This window comes from Hypanus sabinus, chromosome 8 (assembly GCF_030144855.1).
Source record: "Hypanus sabinus isolate sHypSab1 chromosome 8, sHypSab1.hap1, whole genome shotgun sequence".
Taxonomy (NCBI): Eukaryota; Metazoa; Chordata; class Chondrichthyes; order Myliobatiformes; family Dasyatidae; genus Hypanus; species Hypanus sabinus.
The window spans coordinates 37,857,972-37,880,511 of record NC_082713.1 but is presented as its reverse complement, the minus strand read 5'-3'; the positions used below and the strand labels follow the sequence as shown (position 1 = coordinate 37,880,511).

At 39.2% G+C, this 22,540-nt stretch overlaps 1 protein-coding gene across 1 annotated transcript in view; it reads right to left on the bottom strand.

Annotated features, from left to right (window-relative positions):
• gab3 (GRB2 associated binding protein 3) overlaps positions 1 to 22,053 on the bottom strand; it is a 127,256-nt gene extending 105,203 nt beyond the window's left edge. Inside the window, exon 1 of the mRNA XM_059976964.1 lies at positions 21,772 to 22,053. Within this exon, the coding sequence (XP_059832947.1) occupies positions 21,772 to 21,843 (72 nt within the window). The 5' untranslated portion in view covers positions 21,844 to 22,053. The remainder of the gene's footprint in view (positions 1 to 21,771) is intronic.
• Positions 22,054 to 22,540: the final 487 nt, after the last annotated feature.

Genomic DNA, 22,540 nt, shown 5'->3' with positions numbered 1-22,540 from the left:
CAGTTGCAGAAATACTGACAGCTTTCTTACAATGATATTAGTCTCATGGCTAATTTTCTCAACCAAACTATAAATATTTGAGGCAGATTTGAGCAGAAATATGAAGGCAATGGTTCACAGCATTAACCACACACTCGAGACCCACTTAATTATAGTAGAATTGGCTTGCATTTAACAAATCTGTCAGCTTTTTGGAAGGAAAATGCAGGCCCTCTTTTTTTCATTGCAGATTTGAGGCAGACATTTAATGACTGACTTGGTTAAAATCCTTTGTCAAAGGAGAATCTGGGGTCAAAGGCATGTACAGGAATTTAAATTTATATGTTTATTGGAATTTTGTTTTAACATTACACAAATAAGGCATGTGCACAAGCTCTTAATGTGCTCAAATATAACAGAGAGATGTCATGTCTGTGCTACTTTTCAGTCCTCACACATGTCCTTGCCCAGCATGAAAGCTCCCCCTGCAATACCATGATTGCTTATCCCTGCTTTGGGTTTCACACACCAGAGTGAATCATATTATTATAGATAAGCAGGAAAAACTTCCTGTATTATTATACAAAAGGAACATAAATTGGTTTGCTACATTTACTCTAACGTATACACACACAAAGTACTGGAGAAACTCAACAGGTCAGGCAGCATCTGTGGAAAAGATCATCATCTTGGATGGTCCAAGCCAACATCTTAGACCGAGACCCAAGCAGCAATGATGGAAAGGCATAAAGACTTGATGTTTCAGGCCGAGACTCTTCGTTAGATCCTGGTGTAAGGTTTTCAACCGAAACATTGACTTTCCATAGATGCTGTCTGACTTTCTAAGTTCCTCCGGCCTTTTGTCTGCATTCTGCAGATTTCAGCATTTGCAATATCCCTTGCATTTATGATTCACTACATTTACCTCAGATTTGGTATTTCGGATTTTCAACATGCCACTGAGAATGCTTTATCTTTCAAAACATTAAGCCCATTGCAAAGACTTGTGGTTTCTGCATTATTTCACCTCTCAGAAAACAATATATGCCTTGAAGCTTTGGGCAACGTTGTATTAAATGTAAAAGTGCTCTCCCACAACTGAATTAATTATTCAGTCTTTCAAAGCACCATCATTTACCCATATTAGACTCTCAAAAACTGATGTCAGCAATGTTAACGGTGTTGTTGAGAACTGCCCAAATTTGTTTGTCAGTATTTTGGGCAATCTCATTTTTATTTTAATTTAATGTTTCTATAATGATGTATACATTGAAGGCTGCCAAAAGTATTCAAGTTTGGCATGTATTTATCAACATGATAATAGTCCTATTAACTGAACTTTGAAATCCCCTAATTCCAAAAAAAGGAACTAATCGCCAGTTTTCCCTGGCTGCAATATGGAGCAAACTATTTCATACAAATAACAATCCCTATAAATTTCCTTTATAGTTTCACATCATCCTTTCATATTATTTTGTATGTAATGGAATGAGGCCATACAAGCCATTGAACTTATGAAAGGTCTCACAGTAATCCCATCACTTCCGTTCCCTGACTTGTCTCCCCAGTAACACATACTGTCTGTCCCACTTGTCCCAATCCACCCTGCTACCATCCATCTACACCACTGGTAGTGTACAACAACCAGATTGTCCAAAAACAACACATCTTTTGAGGTGTGAAAGGAAAAAGAGATATCTGCGGGGAAAACCCATTTTGAGAACGCGTAACCTCCATGCGAGTGGAGATCAGGATCTTAAAACCATGTTGCTGAAGCAGTTAGTCAGCAGAACTGTGCTACACACCCACCAACACTGGTGAAATCCACCAATAATATTATTTATTTACTTGTTTGTTTGTTTATTTATTTATTGAGCTATAGCATGGAATAGGCCCTTACGGCCCTTTGAGCCACACCGCCCAGTAAACCCCCTAATTTAACCCTATCCTAATCATGGGACAATTTGCAATGAACATTTAACCTACTAACAGGTATATGTTTAGACTGTGAGATGAAGCCGGAGCACCCACAGGAAAATGAACAAATTACCACTGACATAATAGAACAATACTCTTTGACTTAGTAAGCATTCACGGCATAACACAGGAAAGAGTGATGCACCTCAGTCAAGCATGCTGACGAATGATGAGGCTTGTATGCTGAAAGATTCTTCTCAAAGATGCTGAAAGTCAACTTCTTACACTCAGGCAGTGAGTTGCCTGTTGATTCAAAGACTGAATCATCACACTACATCTTACTTATTTCTGCAGTGTGTAAACAATTAGGCACTTGCTCGCAAAGACCAAGGATTTGTTTTCTTCTTCATTGTTCACGGGCATTGATGGTGATTCTGATTTCAGCTCTCCTTTTATGTTTGTTAACAAAGCCAACGAAGAATAAAATTGGAGATGTACTGTACCTCTCACCTTATCAGATTTTTAAAAAGGCAACAGAGCACAAATATTTATAACCACTATAGAAATTACATGGTAGCTCAATATTTGTATGATAGCTGATAAGTATCTCCTTTGCTTGTCAGACAGTAGATGTTGCACTTTGATGTAGATATACAGAATATATATAAAAACGATTAACAAAGAGGAGGAAAGATTAACGGAATGGTTGATTAATCCAATGAACTTTTAAAAGGGAATAAGATAGAGGTTATATCACGGTCCAGGATTCTGATCATTTCCAGCAGTCGCCCTAAACTCCTTACAGTGCACTACAATCTCAACAACTGCAAAATTCCTAGGTGATACTATTCTCACAGTCTGCACTAGTAAACACTTTTAGCAGTCTAAACCCTGGAATTCCAGAATTTATTAAGAGATTAATCCTTAAATCTTTTCACCTCATTCTCCTCCTTTGAGATTCTCCACTGAATCTTTTTGTTCATGTAATGTGTTCTAATACTCTAGATCGCCAAGCATTAAATTCTTTCTTTAATAAAACTTCTGTTGAAAATAAAACTATTAGATTTTAACAGGGCTATTTAAATTCAATTTGCTGTTGATGTTAAACCAGTGTATTTACTAATCTACTCTTGCAGCAACTTTCTTTCAACTCCTTTCATTGACCAGCTGCCCACTTTCCCTACAAAATTCCCAACATGAACAATAAAAAAATCTCTGAAATTCTTCAAATATTCATATACCTGTCATGTATTTTCTAAATTGACTCATTTGTTTACTGTCACTAACTTCCAATTTTCTCCTTTTAAACTGCCAAATTTACTTTCTACTGTGACTCATGAAAAATGCGACATTTTGCCAGTCATTGTAATCTCCTCATAATCAGAAAGTGGACATGTATAATTCCTGAGAATGAGGCGGGCCCAAACACCAGATAACTGCATCGGCTACTTACAAGTTAAAAAAAAAGAGAAAAACATGTTTTGAATTCCTTTTACTGCGAAAAGGAACCTCCCACAGTCCTTTCCTCTTTATCTTTTGTCCACATTTGTTTTTGTGGGAGTAAGAGTATGTTGGTAGTTTTAACCCTATATTTTACTAAAATAAAATCCTTCTGCTCACTGTGGTGAGTCAGCAGAAGGTGAATTGCAAGATTAAGATTGCCTCTGCAATTGAAAACCAGGACTCCCCTGGACAAAAGGAGATTTTTAAAAAATCAAACAATTCTTTTCAATTCTGGGCAAGGGATGTGAAGAGACAAGGCAGCCAACCTTTGGACCATATTCAAGCACAGAAAGGAAACCATTTCCAAAAAAAAGAAAAAGTAGAAACTCCGCAGTAAGAAAGATAGTTGGATGAGAGCCATGTCAGGGAACTTTATTCCTTTTAAAGTCAAAAACCAGCAAGGTTAAGAGCTAAAATGGAACAAATTAAAGTAAAAAGCAACATCTTGAAACTGCTGCATTTTCTAACAAAAATAATAAGCTGGTAAAGGGTTAAACGTTCATAAAACATTCAGAATAGTGATATACTAAATATTAAGTTTTTTCTGTTTGGCAGCTACATACAATGCAACTTCCTTTTAAAATGCAGGTGCCATTTTTCTTAAAATCAGAAACTAAGTACTAGTCCCTTCAAACTGGAACCGCTGTGAGGAGTTCCTCCTCATTTACTGGAAACCGTAAGTTATGGTCCAAAAGCACATTTCTTAAACAGTCAGAAACTTGGCAAGCAGCTTTGAGGTTTGGCATATGTAACAGGCATTTGTAACAAAATGGGCAATCCCACCTCAGAATAATAAACTAAGAGATTAACAATCCATTTAAAGTCTTCTCAGGTGTACTATTATTTGCATTTCTAATTTTATTTTTGTTGTTATGGGAAACCAATTCCAAGAAAACGTATTGTTTTGACCACTGAATAATTATAATTAGAGGGAACTACATTAGGGAAAGTAGTAGTAAATTAAGGAACTTCAAACTAATCTACTCAACCATACTTACTGCTAAAACCCACTGTATCAGTTGATGTAAAAAGTTTTTCAAAACTTATTTTCTGTAGAAATTATTACAACTGAACGGATAAGTAAAACTGACAAAGGAGCAATCTTGAAATGTAATTGAATTCATGAGATTGCCATGGTAAATTGCACAAATTTACATTTGTCTTCAGTTTAGTCACAAAAGATTTTCAGACATTCATTATACTGGTTTCTCTTCATCTTCATGATTGTGTTAAAGCTCTACTAACAATTAGGATGGGATCAGTATACCGCAGACTTTCTGTAATTATTTTTCCTCCAAGCAGAGTAATTATATCTCATTCAAGTATACAGAATGGAAGTTTCCTTGATAAAATGGAGAGGTGTTGTCTGTAACTTAATCCCTCGAAATTCTATTTGAATTCAGCAGACAAGTCAAAGTCTGCTGCAAAGGGCAAGTCAGCAGAGTGCTTAACTTGCTGGGCTACTGATCTAGAAATATGAGTTGAAATCCCACTAGAGCAGTTCCATAATTTAAATTTAAGAAATTAAATAAACCTGGAACAAAATAATGTTATTAGTAACAATAAAATTACTAATTATTGCAAAAAATCCTTTTTGCTGATAATCATAAACATGATCTTGCAGATGCTGGAATTCCAGAGCAACTCACACAAAATGCTAGAGGAACTCAGCAGGTCAGGCAGCATCTATGGAAGTTAATAAGTGGTTGACCGTTTATCAGGACTAGAAAGGGAGATGCCAGAGTAAAGTTGGGGAGGGGAAGGAGGACACACCAGAAGGTGATAGATGAAGTCAGGTGGGTGGGAGAGAGGAGATGATAAGTGGAAAATTGAAGGCTGGAGAAGAAGGAGATAAGGAGATAAGAGTGGATCATGGGAGAAAGAGAAGGAGAGAAGGCACCAGGGAGAGGTGATTGGCAGTTGAAGAGAAGAGGTAAGAGGCCAGAGTGGGGAAGGTCTAGAGGAAAAATTACCATAAATTGGAGAAATCAATGTTCATGTCATGAAGGTGAAGGCTAGGTAGATAAAGTGTTGCTCCTCCAATCTGAGAGTGGCCTCATTATGACAGAAGAAGACATGGACCAACGTGTCGGAATGGGAATAGGACTTGAACTGGTTGGCCAGTATTTACTGGCAACATCATAGAGTCAAATAAAAACAAGGCACAGATATATGCTTATGGAAGCCATCAAGTAGCCATCTAAATCAATCATATTAGCCTTCCGTGCTTTGGTGATTCAGGTTCTTATCTGGATACTTCTTATATATTGTGAACAGTATCTACCTTTATCACTTCATAATGCTGTGTGTTCCTAATTCCTACCACTCTGAGATGAATGAACATCTTCTGCTGATTCCCGTTAAGTATCTTATCCCTTGCTCTAAACCCTTGCCCTTTGCTTTTAAACAATTCTACAGTGGGCAAAGGTTTCTTATAAGTTACTTTATGCCTCTTATTGTGTTGGCAATGAAAGAAAATCTAAATTCAGTACCCTGTCTTGAGCTGGCATATTGTTAAATCTAGACCCACAATATGATTAATTCTACACTGCCTACTAAAATAAGGGGGCAACTTCTGATGGACAGTAAATGCTAGCCTTATATCCCATCAACCGGTAAATAAAAACAAATCTAAAACATTCTGTATAATTTCAAATCATCTGCAGGCCCAAGGGATCTAATCCTGCCCTCAATGAAGTAGATATAACTGTAATTGCACATTTTGTATATATTTTTTGAATGGACGCCTTCTTCAGCAAATGTTTAGCTTAAACTAATAATAGGTAGAAATAGAGCAATTCACCTGATGAATTATCTACAACTATCATCACAAAAGAGGGCATCATAAATAAAAATGAACCCCGGTATCCAAACAAAACAGGGGTTTCAGAAACAAAATGGCACAGCTAATCCTCCACAGTATACATCATCTGTGAACCTGTCATGAACTGGAGGGAGAGCAAGGCATAGTCACACTCGTCTAAGTACAGGATATACATTTAGACATAGACCAATACCTTCCCACTGGTTTGGATTCGTGAGCAGTTTATTTGGCCAAAGAAAACATGCTGCAACATCATCCAACTTAACAGAAGCATAGCCAGTGAGAAAGATAGGCAGAAATGAAGATGCAACTCTCCTATGTGAGAAAATAAGCCCTGCAGCTTTGGCAGTGGAGCTATTTCTACAACGTATATTTCAGAACAGCTTTACTTCTTCGCCTCCCTTCCCCCACCCCCACCACCTTCCTCTTGGTCCTACTTTCGGTTGGGGACAAGGGTTGTCTCTTCACGATCACACTTTCAGCATAAATGCATTACAGACGTCAACAAAGTGTTAACCAATGCACTTTACTCAACATACGTGCATGATGTTGCAAACAGTACTTTATTATCACAAGGGAACTTGAATTATTAACAAGAATTTCTTTCAATTATTGAACACTGGTAAACTCTGCTTTCAAAACTTTGTTCATGGGTGCTCGGTATAAGCTAGAAAATCTGTTTTACCATTTTACCTTTAGTTTCCTACAAAGTAATGAAATAAATTGATTTCATATAGTTAGTGCTTCCTCCCCTCTACCACATGATTTCTAAATGGGCGTGAACCCATGAACACTACCTCACTACTTTTTTGTAATTCTGTACTATTTATTTTAACTTAACTACTTAATATACATCTTATATATATATATCAGTGGAATTTAACTCTAAACTGTTACAATAACTTATGGCTAACATGAGAGGGCACAGTTTTAAGGCGCTTGGAAGTAGGTAGAGAGTGTCAGGGGTAAGTTTTTTATGCAAAGAGTGGTGAGTGCATGAAATGGGCTGCCGGCGACAGTGGTGGAGGCAAATATGATGGGGTCTTTTAAGAGACTCCTGGGTAGGTACATGGAGCTTAGCAAAAAAGAGGGTTATGAGTAACCTAGGTAATTTCTAAAGTAAGTACATGTTTGGCACAGCATTGTGGGCTGAAAAGCCTGTATTGTGCTGTTGGTTTTCTATGTTTAACAAACATCAAACTTTGGTCATTATATGCTTCAATTGATAAACACAATAAAGTCTGAACCACACATTTAAAATGAAAGGATTACTTCAAAATTTCATTTAAATTCCATCACTACTATGCATTCCACAAAAAGTAGTTACAAAATTTAAAATGCAAATGGAATAAAATAAATAAATTTTCTTTCATCCCATATTGCCTTAAGAATTTGGATTACCATATTTCAAATTTAGAGCTGTCACAACAAATTACTCGCTCAGTCTACTCTGCTTCAAATCACAAGGGTCCTCTAATCAAAAGGTTCTTTAATTGTTTCCATGCTGTTTTTGTTATTGTCCTTCAGAATCACATCCAAGGCAAAAAAAACAAATGTAAAAGATATAAAATTTGTGAAATATATGGTTTCATGATCTATCCAGAAAATGTTGACCAAAGGAGCATTGTATGTGAGCAAAATATACAAAATGCTGGAGGAACTCAGCAGGCCAGGCAGCATCTATGGCAGTTGACCTGTTCCTCGATGGTACTTTTTTCCACAGATGATGCCTGGCCTGCTGAGTTCCTCCAGTATTGTAGAACCATGTGTGTTGTTCATATTTCCAGCATCAGCAGATTTTCTCTTGTTTGTGATTTGATTGCATGCAGGCGCCATCTGGACTGGAAGCCTGTTGAGTGTATTAAATTTGCTAAATCTAAGATGGAGTAGCAGCTTGTATGCTTGACATGAAATTCGATGAGAAAACAAGCCAGGGTTTCTCTGCTAGAAAGAAAGTGAGATATTGGACAGACATAAGAGTTAGCTTTGAAGTCCAATGCTAAGTAGCCCACCTGTATCTTCATGTTGGAATCGCAAAAATCGAGTGTGACCATTTGGGTAATACAATCAACGTCTGTAAAACTGAATGCCAATAGGAATCAACTTCACAGGCAAAAAAGATACCAGGATACCAGCAGAATTAAAAACCCTTCAAACGTCAAAATTAGCAAAAATTGAAACAGTCATGAGTGAAATTGGAAAACAATATGGCCAAGCAAGTGGACTGGTCAGGACATAAACTGACCAAAGCAATTTAACTTGGGTTAGCTTGCATCAATAAACAACCTTGGAAGATGGATCAAGCATGCCTGGCATTTTTCACTGTATTCTCACAAATTCTACTTCTACCTTAACAAAGCAAGCTGGAGCATTTGGAATGAAAAGCTCTCATTGAGAGGGTCATGATAACCTTGTCCCCACCACAGAATCTTTCCAAGTGCCTGCAGCTCACCTCTGATGCATCAGACAAGTCATCTATGGACCGTGTGTAAAAGTAAATCATTTTGTACATTTTATTTCAGGAAAAACAGGTGGCACTTCAGGCACTGGGATTTAACAATATTGCTGGCATCTCCCAGTTTCAGGCCAATATATTTATGGATCATGAGTGACTTTCCTGAAGTTGATTGTGTATATGACTTTTTCATTCCCAGCGAGACCAAAATACCAAACAATTCTGCAGAAAAGGAATGGAGGGTTATGGGCTGAGTGCGGGTCAGTGGGACTAAGTGAGAGTAAGTGTTTGGCATGGACTAGAAGGGCTGAGATGGCCTGTTTCCATACTGTAATTGTTATATGGTTATAATTGCAGTGGATTTAATTTTTTTTGGGGGGGGGGTGGGAGTACAAGAAGTTGGGTTGCCAAGTCTTCCACTCTGTTTCTTTTGTCAATAGCCATCCTACCCCTGCTGTTGAGTTTTACTCCATTGGACAACTGAAGGTGAGATCCCATTGCTCTGCAATGTACACCCAGTGTGTGTGGAATCATCATCACGAGATGCTGCGTTTGTGCAATCTAGTAATGAATAGTAGTAACAGATGCCAAAGGAACAAAGGTACAACAGCAGACAAACCCAAAGCCTGAGAAACAAGAGGCAAAGACTAAAGGAAAGCAAGAGCAAGCTATTAGAAGCGGGTAAGGACAGCTTTAACTCGGACAGCATGGGCTAGAAGATACAAAGGGAAGAACACATGCCATAACCAATCGGCTAAATTGTATACCTCAATCCAAACAATGCAACCATCCCCACATTACAATCTAAAAAGCACCACGATTTCCTACCAGTAAGAGAGGGAAATCCAGATAACTCACAATCTCCTCTCCATGACCACCAATGCTGATCAAATAAACCTCTGATTCATTTGGCCTATAAGCAGCTTCTAACTTGCAATGACATGAAATTTGGCATTGCTTTAATGATTCAGGATTCCCACACCTGAAGGAGACAACTAGAACCACCTCCTACCAGACTCTTTCCAGGGCAGGCCCAAACATTTTGCAGGCTTTCCCTACGACGCAAGAACTTTTCTCTTGATATTTCTCTGATCAGAATCCTTGATCTCTTCATCAAGTGGCTGCAATCTTTGTCTACTTAATAGTAGTAACAGTTACTCATTTCTGAACATCATAGGAGAGAGCACCTTTAACGACTTAGGCCCTCTTCAGATTGATGTGTAGAAAGTTGTAGGAAGCCACAGCCATTCTATCGAGGTCCATTCAGGAACTGTGCAGGTTGCACATTGGTACAACTTTCCAGGTGTAAACTAGCCATTGCCATTTCTAATATCTTTTTGTCCAATTTCCTAATTTTATTGCAGAAAAAAAAACAAACTGCTGACATAGAACGTAGCACCAACTAGTGAACAAAGATATCAAATTTCTATGCATGTAAATTTTAAATGAGCTGTTACTGTTTAACTTTATCTAACTGTACGTCATACTTGATTAAGAGTCAAATTTACATTTTATCTGATTCCCAGAATCAAATATCCCCCTTTAATAAAAATAAACAGAGAAACTGCAACACATGGATTCATAGGTGATTAACACAGCAAGAGGTTCAGATGTCTTTGAAATAATAAGAGCTTATTGACGTCATCCAGGTTTTGAGGCATTTAACTGCTTTGAAATGCAGTACTTGAGTCCTTTATAAGTGTAAAGTGGAAATTTTCCAAGTCTGTGGGACAAAGCCTTCTCCAACACATTATCTCGCTAGACAACATGCTAAGAGCAACCTCTTCATATCCAGGGTAGATCAAACCCACTGCTCAAAAAGGATAATTTTAGTTTTATATTCTGTGTCTAAGACTTGTCTGTCATTTCTATGTCTGCCAGGTCTTCTTCAGAAGTGCCCTTTCTTGAGTAGTTATTTCCTTCCTTTCTATCTCTCTATTTTGAGATACAGCACAGTCATAGGCCCTTCTGGCCCAATGAGCCCATGCCACCCAATCAACCTACTAACCAATATACCTTTGGAAACCAGAACACTCAAAATAAATCCATATGGTCACGGTAAGAATAATGGGAATTGAGCTGCTATGCCACTCCAGAAAGAGGGAATACCTGGATCAAATTAGTTCAGTTCCTGCATCAGTGGAGATGAGACTGCAAATGACCACAGAAAATTAAGGTATAAATGTATTTCACTGTTTATTGATTGCAAGTGCATTTCAAATAGTATTGATGTTGTCCCATGTGACTCACACTATTGTACTAATTAATCACAAGGTTTATATTTAAGTTATATTACTCTAAAATATTCCGTAGCATACAGTATTTATTGCACACTTCAGAAGATACCCTTTAGTGCCTAAAGTTGATTGTTAAAGCCCTGCAATTCACAAGGATAATCTTTTCATAAAATTGAACTGGAAAATGCAGTTCAATATTGAGGGATATTAGCCCCTGGTTGAATTATTTGGAGGTCTACATGGTGCCAAGATCTAACCTAATAATTCTTCCAAACAACAAAGAATATTCTGCACAACAAAAAAGCAGAAATCAAATAAATAAAAACAAAGAATATAAATTTTGTAAAAACAAGAATATAACCAAAGAATGAGTAGAGACAATCAGGGAACAAGGTAAGTTATATGTGTGGGTGCAAGATGAAGATCAGGTTCTTAATGAATATATATGGTTACTTTTGCAAAAAAATGGCTACTGAAGTGGTGGTGGAGAATCAGAGAACTCCAATGCTATGGCATTATTTAGAACCATGGAACCCTTGGGTAATACAACACAGAAATAGAAATGTCACGTCTGTTTCCCTCCATAGGTGCTGCTTGACCTACTGAGTTGCCCCAAATGTTTGTGTTTTGTTCCAGTAGATTTTTGTCACATGTCTACTGTAAAGATGTTTATTGAGGGTTATTACCAGACTTTTTTCATAGTGAGTTCCAGACCATCCACCAGGTAGCATTTTATTTCTTATCTCCCTTCTAAACCGTCTGCCAACAAATTTAAATTTAGACCTTTCATTTTGAATGCTTCTGCTAAGAAAAGAAGGTCCTTCCCATTTATTCAATTTATGGTCTTCATAATTTAATGAACTCGAGTATATCATGCATCGGCTTTCAGTCCTCTGAACCGCATTGTAAATCTCCACTGCACCTACTACCATGTACTTCTTTCTTCCCTCTCCCCATGTTCTAACTCTGACATCTCATCTCTTTTTTCCAGTCCTGATGAAGGGTTTCGACCCAAAATGTCGACTGTTTACACTTTTCCATAGATGTTGCCTGGCCTGCTGAGATCATCCAGCATTTTGTGTGTATTGCTTAGGCTGAATAGCTCTTTTTCAGGCGTAATGGGCCAAATGCGCAACTCTGCACTGTAAAGTTTACATGATTCCTTGATTTGCATTAGAAGGGAATAAATGTCATCCTATCAGTCAGGAGAAGAGGAAGAAGGAAAAGTAGGATTATAAACCAGTAAGCCTGATATATGTTATCAGGAATTTATTATTAAGGACATAATAAGTGGGCACAAGGGAAGATATTATGATGAAGTACAATGACAGCTGTTTATTAAATGAAAAAATGTTTACAAACTTAACACAGATCATTAAGCTGTATCTTGTAGGCAAGATGTCATACACTTGAAGTTTCAAAAAGCAATCGAAAACAACACAAGGGGTTTTACATGAAATAGGGCTCATCGAGTTGTTGACCATATGTTGGGATGCAAAGCAAACTGGTTATAGAAGAGAAAAAGGAACATATAAATAAATAATTATTTTCCAGTTTGGCAAGTTGTTACCATTAGAATGCCAAAAGAAATATTAGTGGGCCTTCAACTATTAGATTAGAGTTGATTAGCTTTTATTTGGCACATATACATTGAAATATCAAAATGTGTCACCTGTGTCAGATTATATCAGCAAGGGTTATGCTGGGAAGCCCTTAAGTGCCACCATTCTTCTGACACCATCAAAAAAAACTGCAACTCAGTAACCCTAATTTGAATGTCTTTGGAATGTAGGACAAATCCAGAGCACCTGGAAGAAAGCCACACAGTCATGGAGAGAATGTACATACTCCTCACAGGCTGTAATGGGAGCTGAACTCTAATCAATGATCACTAACACTGTAAATCGACTGTGCCAACTGCTACTCTAATTACTTTGTGGAAGTGATAGATGAAAGGTATTTGGGAAAGTCAGTCATGAAGGTGCAAAGAGCCTGCAAATGGATATAGCAGGTGATGAGTGACAAAGAAGGTGACAGATGTATAATGATAAAAAATGTGATATTATTCACTTTTCAAATGCAGATCAATATATTTTTAACATTTTTTTGAATGAAGAGGATCCAACAAGTATTGATGTACAAGGAGGCTGTCCAAGAAGCACAAGCACAAGGAAAGTATACAGATATCGCAAGCAAATAGCACATTGACCTTTAAAGCAATGGTGTTGTTCAAAGCTCAAAGTAAATTTATTATCAAAGTACATACATGTCACCATATACAACCCTGAGATTAATTTTCTTGCGAGCATACTCAATAAATGTATAGAATAATAACCATAACAGAATCAATGAAAGATCGCATCAACTTGAGCATTCAACCAGTGTGCAAAAGACAACTGTGCAAATACAAAAGGAAACTAATAATAACAAATCAATAAACAATAAATATCAAGAACATCAGATGACAAGTCCTTGAAAGTGAGTCCATGGGTTGTGAGAATATTTCAGTGATGGGGAAAGTGAATTTGAGTGTTTAACTCCCTTTGGTTCAAGTGACAGATGCTTCAGGGGTAGCAACTCTTCTTGAACCTGGTGGTGTGAGTCCTATAGCTCCTATGCCTTTTTCCTGTTGCCAGCAGGGAGAAGAGAGCATGCCCTGGGTAGTGGGGTCACAAATGATGGGTGCTGCTTTCCTGCGACAGTGTGTCATGTAGATTTGCTCAGTCGAGAGAAGAGCTTCATCTGTGATGGACTGGTCCGTTTATAATACATTTAGTTTAGGATTCACCAGATTGATATCTAGGATGAAGGGCAGACATTTGAGAGATGCTTCCTTTAGCTGGTCTGTCTAGTTGTGAAATGTACTTTTTCAGGATAATTGTATCCTGAACAAATGAATATAAATTTCTTTACTCTGAGGAAATCTCTGACACCAAGTTGAATAAGTCACCGGGACCGGATGAGATGTACCCCAGGCTACTGTGGGAGGCGAGGGAGGAGATTGTACCCCAGGCTACTGTGGGAGGCGAGGGAGGAGATTGCTGAGCCTCTGACAATGACCTTTGCATCATCAATGGGGACGGGAGAGGTTCTGTAGGATTGGAGGGTAGGAGATTATGTTCCCTTATTTAAGAAAAGGAGTAGAGATAGCCCAGGAAATTATAGACCAGAGTCTTACCTCAGTGGTTGGTAAGTTGATGAAGAAGATTTTGAGAGGCAGGATTTATGAACACTTGAAAAGGCATAACCTGATTAGGATTAGTCAGCATAGCTTTATCAAAGGCAGGTCGTGCCTTAGAAACCTGACTGAAAATATTTTTTTGTGGATGTGACTAAACACATTGATGAAGGTAGAGCAGTAGATGTAGTGTATATGGATTTTGATAAGTTATCCTATGCAAGGCTTATTGAGAAAGTAAGGAGGCATGGGATCCAAGGGAACCTTGCTTTGTGGATCGAGAACTGGCTTGCCCACAGAAGGCAAAGTTTGATGGTAGATGGGTCATATTCTGCATGGAGGTTGGTGACCAGTGGAGTGCCTCAGTGATCTGTTCTGGGACACCTTCTGTTCATAATTTTTATAAGTTACGATGATGAGGAAGTGGAGGGATGGGTTAGTAAATTTGCTGATGACACAAAGGTTGGGGGTGTTGTGGATAGTGTGGAGGGCTGTCAGAAGTTATAGCAAGACATCGTGCCTTAGAAACCTGACTGAAAATATGGGCTGAGAAGTGGCAGATGGAGTTCAACCCAGCTAAGTGTGAGGTCGTTCATTTTGGTCAGTCAAATATGATGGCAGAATATAGTATTCATAGTAAGACTCTTGGCAGTATGGAGGATCAGAGGAATCTTGGGGTTCATGTCCATAGGACATTCAAAGCTGCTTCGCAGGTTGACTCTGTGGTTAAGAAGGCATAAGGTGCATTGGCTTTCACCAGCCATGGGATTGAGCTTAAGAGTTGAGAGGTAATGTTACAGCTATATAGGACCCTGGTCAGACCCCACTTGGAGTACTGTGCCCAGTTCTGATCACCTCACTACAGAAGGAATGTGGAAGCTATAGAAAGGGTACAGAGGAGATTTACAAGGATGTTGCCCGGAGTTGAGAGCATGTCTTATGAGAATCGGTTGAATGAACTTGGCCTTTTCTTCTTAGAGTGACAGAGGATGAGAAGTAAGCCGACAGAGGTGTATAAGATGATGAGAGGCTTTGATCGTGTGGATAGGCAGAGGCTTTTTCCCAGGGCTGAAAAGGTTAACATAAGAGGGCATAGTTTTTAAGGTGCTTGGAAGTAGGTACAGAGGGAATGCCAGGGATAAGTTTTTTACGCAGAGAGTGATGAGTGCGTGGAATGGGCTGCCGGCGACAATGGTGGAGGTGGATACAATGGGGTCTTTTAGGAGGCTCCTGGATAGGTACATGGAGCTTAGGAAAATAGTGGGCTATGGGTAAATCCTAGGTAATTTCTAAAGTAAGTACATGATCGGCACAGGATTGTGGGCTGAAGGACCTGTACTGTGCTGTAGGTTTTCTACGTTTCTATAATACACGCTTTTCAAAGGGCTACTGATGCCATTCACAATATCCGAGTCTGAGATCAATGGGTTTTTAAATACTTTGCAAATCAAAGGGCAATGGCAATAAGGCAGAAAGTAGATGTGATAAAGCAATGGGCTACACAACAAATGGCCAATGGACCACTTCTGGCTTCTGAGATATTTCTGTTCAATTTTCATCAGGAGCCATAAGCCATCTGCACACTGTATTTTCCCATCTGTTGCACCTGCATCTCCCTGGTCAGAATTTACCTGCAGCAAATCTTGTGTAAACTTAGTCTCCACAACCGGCCTCTAACTGCAAGGCCCAGAACAGTACAAGGACTCCTGCCATAATTAACAAGCATTCCCTTAGCGATGGCTTACAATCAAAGAACTTGGAATGTTGATATTTACAAGTATTAAAAGATATTCAAGACTTATTAAAAATTGATGTATTAATTTGTTTTAAACTTAACTTCTAATTAAACACCAAAAATTGGTAAATATGTTAGTGTATTTTAATATGGTGCAGATAGAATTCAGCACCTCATATTCCATCTAGGTAACTTCCAACCTGCATGAACACAAATTTCATCCTCTGGTAAAAGAAATTCCTCCCACCCATCCTTCCCTATTATTCTTTTCCCACTCTGGCCTCTTATCTCTTCTCACCTGCCTATCACCTCCCCAGGTACCCCTCCTTCTTCCCATTCTCCCTTGGTCCACTCTCCTCTCCAATCAGATCCCTTCCTCTCCAGTTCTTTACCTTTCCCACTCACCTTGGTCACCTATCACCTTCTAGCTATTCTTGTTCTCCTCCCCCACCTATTATTGTGACATCTTCCCCCTTCATTTCCAGTACTGAAGAAGGGTCTCAGCCCGAGAAGTCAAATGTTTATCCATTTCCATAGAAGCTTCCTGGACTGTTGAGTTCCTCTAGCATTTTGTGTGTGTTGCTTTTGATATAGTTTGCTGTTTTTAAGTTAATATTTAAATACGTGTAGGTTTCAAAAAATGCAAATTACCTGAACTTTATATCCCTCACTTAGCAGTTGTTCCACTCCACTGAAATTATCACTTGCTAACTTGGGTCAGGTCAAGCAGAGTGCAGCTTCAGCAAGATTCTTCAGTATAAATACTGAGAAACTGCAAGAAACTGGAGCTCAGCAACTGGACTGAAGTAGGAGTCTAATCTCAGAACACTGTCCAAATGACCCCAGCAAGAACTTCTGAGGAAGTTTAGAACAACCATGCTCATATTTAAGGAAATCAATCTGGCCTTTCCTGGGGAAGAATTGATATATTTAATTAACTTTGTTCTTGATGAATGTCAGAGCAGATTTGAAGGATGGCACAATGGCATGGTGGGAACACTGGCACAAGTAGTAGAGATGCAGCCTCAATTATGTGACAGGCCTCAATTATGAACTCCAGTACTATGTATTTGTATGCAGTCTACATGTCCTCCTTCTAACCATATGTGTCTCCTCTGGGTGCTCCAGGTTCTTCTCATATCCAAAGACATGCAAATTAGTTGGCCAATTGACCACTGTAGATGACCCTTTGCATGTAGATATGTGCTAGAATCCAGGAGGAGCTGGCAACAATGTGAGGACAATTAAATGAAAACAATCTAAATGGGTAAACATGAGGAAATCTGCAGATGCTGGAAATTCAAACAACACACACAAAATGCTGGTGGAACACAGCAGGCCAGGCAACATTAAGGAGAAGCACTGTCGACGTTTTGGGCCAAGACCGTTAGCTAGGACTTGGTAAAGCATCGTTTCCCCTTCTTCGTGACTTCATGATCACATGGCTTCTATCAACTTCCATTCCTCATGTTTTTTTATATGTTCTTACATTCTCAGTTATAAATACAGGATTCTTGGCTAATTATTTCCCTCTGTGGCTCTGTGGCAATGTCACACCTGAAAGTGTCTTCAGCAATAATTGAAAGCTCATGAAAATCTGAACAGCTTAAGTGAAAGTTTTACTTCAAACTTATAATATCACATCTGTGAAAATTCATATACTACAACTTCCATGACCATATTAGCTCATATGTATTAAGTATATAGCTCAAACAAAATCAAAATGCTTGACCTGAAAGGAGTCTTATACACCTTCTGACAATGTGAATAATTTCTCATGTTATATATTGTTGACCTTCACCTAATGGCTCCTGCTGAAATGTAGGGAACTTGCACTGCTGGTTGAAGACGGAATCAGAATTGATCATGGTATCTGCAAAAGCTGAAAAGCCAGCCAGTATACAGCTTTGTTCATGTGGAATATCAATTTGAGGGTGATATTTTGGGGAGAGGGAGGAGCAGTGTTCTTATCCTTAATGCTTTTGTTGGTTTAAATAATAATAATAATAATGATAAGTACTTCACTGATCCTAAGAAGGAAATTATTTCATTAGAGCAGCAACATTTGTAAACACACTTAGCAATAATAAGTATTAATAATAATAAATAAAATACCAACTAGTAATAAATACAGAAAAATAATATACACAATAATAATTTACCAATGTGCAGTAATGTGCAATACTGTGTAATAATAATGTATGAAATAATAAAACAGAGACTATTGTACAACAATGTGTGTTCTCTTGTTGCACAGAGATGAACTGTTTTATATGCCTGTTTCATTTGGTAGATCTCATGGTCCGGTTCGTTAACTACTCATTTCAGTTAACTTCCTTTTCCCTGTGTTCCACTGGGCTCCTTGATTAGGGCACCTGATCCTCATTCGAACTGGCAGCATAAAAACTCCAGCTTACATCTACTCACTGCTGATTCGTCACCTCAGCAGTGTGGCTATGCTCCTTCCGGGCCACCAAGAATAAGGGACTGTCTTCCAAGCTGCCAGGAATAAGGGACCACCTTCATGAGCTTCTCCATGACAAGATCCCTCCTGTTTGTTTTTGTTGTCTTGTGTTTGGCTGAGTATTGCTGGCCGTTTTGCCGCCCATCTGAGCCGCAATACAAATTGTCTGTTGTTGTTCGTTTTTGTCATCTCATGTCCAGCTGAGTGTTGCTGGCTGTTTTGCCGCTGCTACAAGCCGGGATGCGAGTGGTCTGTCATTGTTTTATTTTGTCACGTCCGAGTCCCAGTTCAAGTCAAGGCTCCGAATCCCAGTCCCAGTCCCAGTCCAAGTCTGGGCTTCAAGTCCAAGTCAAGTCCAAATCTGGGTTCCGAGTCCAAGTTAAGTCCAAATCCGGGTTCCGAGTCCAAGTCAAGTCCAAGTCCAGGCTCCAAGTCTAAGTCAAGTCCAAGTCCAGGCTGTATTGAGTCTCCGAGCCTGTATCCTGCACTTAGGTCCGCTCCTGTCGCCCATTGCAACAGTAGGGTTAGAGTGACATAATTACTAAATAAGACCATATTTTGATGCAAACTTTCTTTATTCAGAATAAGTAAGAGATTAGCAACAATAGAAATCATTGGAAAGTCTCGAGATCACACATAACTTAATAAAAATACTTATATTAGGAATACGCCACTCTAACAACCTATCCTTGTCATTCACTGGCAGTGCCATCATTGAATTACTCCTTAATTTCCCCTTGGGGTGTACCCCTGATCAGAAGCGTAGCCCGATCATCAAATTGCACTGAGATATCAAGAGCACATCAAAAGATAAGAATGTTGTGGCAAATGACTAATCTCATAATACCCCAAAGCCTGTTTCTGATCTACAATACACATATCAGTAATGTTAAGCAGGCTCTGAAGTGCTATTAACACGCAGAACGTTGGACACCTTTTACGACAGAGCAGACCACTTTACCTGCACCACTTCCTAAACAATCACCATCACAACCACTAATGCAACGTCACAATGTGTACCATCTGCAAAGTGTACTGTACTTACCTGTCTGGGCTACTCTGGCAGCTCCTCCCAAGCCAGTAAGGTCTTCCATCATGAAATTCAATTGGAAACACCATTGCTGGCTTGTTCTCTTCAAAGTCACTCATTATTCCAAGTTAACGTCTCATCATTTCTACATCAGTCTTCTGGAACACCCTCCCAACATCACAGTGGGAGAACGTTCTGCAAAAGGGCTGCAGTGTGCGATAGGCAAGTCTCCTATTACTCTTCCAAGTTGTTTTGAATAGACCAGGAAGAGTAAGGAAGTTTGGCTAAGCCAAGAGCAGGACATAAATCAAATGGAAAATTGAGTGGACCATTAGCAGATGAGATTCAATCCCAATAAGTTCAGCTGATGCATTCTAAGAAATCAAATAGGAGTATGGCATACAGTATACAGTAAATAATTATTAGGGAATACAGTAGAAGGGTCCAAGGTCATAGTTCCCTCAAAATGGCAACACGGATGGATGGAATTGTGGAGAAAGTATATCACACACTTGTCTTTATAGGTCGGAACACAGAATACAAAAGTTGAAAGGTTATGTTGTAACTTTAAGAAAAATTGTACGTTAGGCTGCACTTGGATTGTTGTGTACTGCTCTGGTCTCAACACAATAAGAAGGTTGTGATTTCTGTGGAATGACTGTAGAGCAGATTCACAAAGATGGGATCACAGCACTTTCGTTAAGGGAAAAGATTGGACATGCTGAGCTTGTTTTCCTTGGAGTGAAGGAGACTGCTTAGAATCAGATACCATCACAAAGTTTGGGAGATATTTAGACACGCTCCCAAATAGGCAAGGCTTACGAGTCCCAATGCAGCAAATGGGATTCGTGTCGATGGAGAAAGAAAGGTCAACGTGGACGTGGTGGGCCGAGGGAATCCTTTCTATGCTTTTCGACAATGGATATCCTGGCATGTATTACCAGGCATAATTACTGCACGTTGAAAACGGCTGCTTGCGGGAAGAACCCAGAGCTCACATGCAAATCCACTATTTTGTGTAACAAATGTTGGAGGAAGCTTGGTAAACAAGTTCAACTTAACCAGTGAGGTTGTTTCGATTTGCAAATACGTTTCTTGCCTCCTCCCTCCCCCACCCCCACCCCACCCCCCACACACACACACAAAACTGGGATTTCGTAGCACTGAACCTCATTTATGAGTATCTAGCAAGACATATTTCCGACGGAGTTTGATAGCCATCCAAGGACGGGGGAGGCTCCCAAGTCACCCAGAATGGTTTGCATAACTCAGCCGTTTGCTAGTTATTTATCACATACCCAAATGATAAATTGTCACCTGTGCAAAATCACCACGAGGCATCGACTGAATTAATTGATGCCCGGTTACAAAAACAAACTTGTTCCAAATCTTTCCAAACATGACTTTCTCTTGCGACAGTTCAGACCCGCCATAGAACATTAACTTACGTAATGATAATAATAGAATAGTTAGATTACTTAAATATTTTAATCCATTCTGCATATGTCCGTTAGCAGAACTAGCTCTTCGGTTTATGGGATAACACCACATGAAGTTATAAGTACATGTCACTGTTCTGCAAGACAACTTCCCACGGCAGCGCTGATCCAGGGTGCAATTGTGAGTCATGTTCGTAAAAGATTAGCAAACTGGAGCATATGGCTAGGATTACAAATGAAGAAGTGCCAAATTAATCATGTTTATAAAATCATAGCTTTAAGTTACCAAGCACAACAACCCCTCCCCCAGACATCTCTGTTAAGTACAGATCATTTACATGCGCTATTCCTGAAGTGTCTGCCATAGGTCATCTACAATGTCGATTGCATGTGACCCCGGTATTGTTTTCAAATTATTGACGCGTCTTCTCTGAAGAGACTTTGGGAACACTGTGAGGTCCGCGACACCATTTATAGCCGTTTGTGCCCACGCTCAGCTAATAGCAGTTGCAACGCTGTGAACTACGTTAAATAACGATTCTCCCTTTTGTGTGCAAGTTCCAGCTGAATTGCAGCTTGGAGTGCGCTAGCAACCTTATGGCACAGCTTCCGATTTGGTGATGTTTTGAAAACACGCCCAAGTTTCTCAGAAAAACAGGCGAACAGTTTAGCTATACAGTGAGGGCAGCGAATCCCCAACCCCCAACCAAATCCATGTGAAAAACACAGTAGCCGAAAAAACTTTTACAACACAATCAATAAAACTAACGAAGCTAGTTGAAATGATTTTTTATGTTGCGAAGCAGCACGTACATCCCGAAGCAGCTTGTGTCCATAGGTTAATACATTTAGTTCGGCCGGAATTATATAGTGAAATATTACCACGATCAGAGCAATACGCGATTAAGGTACCCTCTTGCACAAGGCTGTTGGTGATTTCTCCTACTGTTCTGTAGCAGATCTGAACTGAGTCAGTGTCAATGATCAATTGAAAGCAGTTCTTTACTTACATAGCGCTTTAATTTCTTCTCTGGAGGCGATTTGATGAGCCAGCCAGTGTATACGATGTCTTCTACACTCATGACTGCAAGTGGATGGGAGACACTTGCGTTCTGCGGTATTATGTTTTGGGTTGATGTTGCTGTCACTCAGCTTCTCCATACACAATGCAATGTAAAATCCATCACAGTATCTCTCATCTGCACAAGTTCCTTATGTTGGAGGCGGAAGCAGCGCGAGGAACTGCATACACCAATTCTCCCACCCATTATACAAAGCTATCCAATAATAGTCACATCATGGCCTGACGTTGGGTCAACAACAAATACTCATCATGCCCTCCCCTTTCAAAATGCTGAAAGAAAAACTGAAAGCGTTTGTTGGAATGTTAGAATTACGGGAGATAAAAGTCTAATCGTTGTGTTATTCCAGTATTTTGAATGGTGACATGTCAGTTATTTACACAGAGTCCAATCACTAATGAAATGATCTTGGGCTTAAAAATAGAATTGAAATTTACATAATATACAATTTCGCAATGTAAGTCTAGTGCAGGTCATGGTAAGCAGTAAAAATCCGGAGTTGTTTTTAGTCGTACGCTGATGACAATATATATTAAAACCGACGCTGCCGTTATACAACAAACATTTCTGCTCGGTACGACTTCTTATTTTTACTTTCGAACTTGCTTCCCCTGGCGCTCTGATCGCACCTGCTGGTCTTCTGTACTAATATATCCGAGGCGTTAAAAAAACTTAGGGTCATAGAAAAGTACAGCTC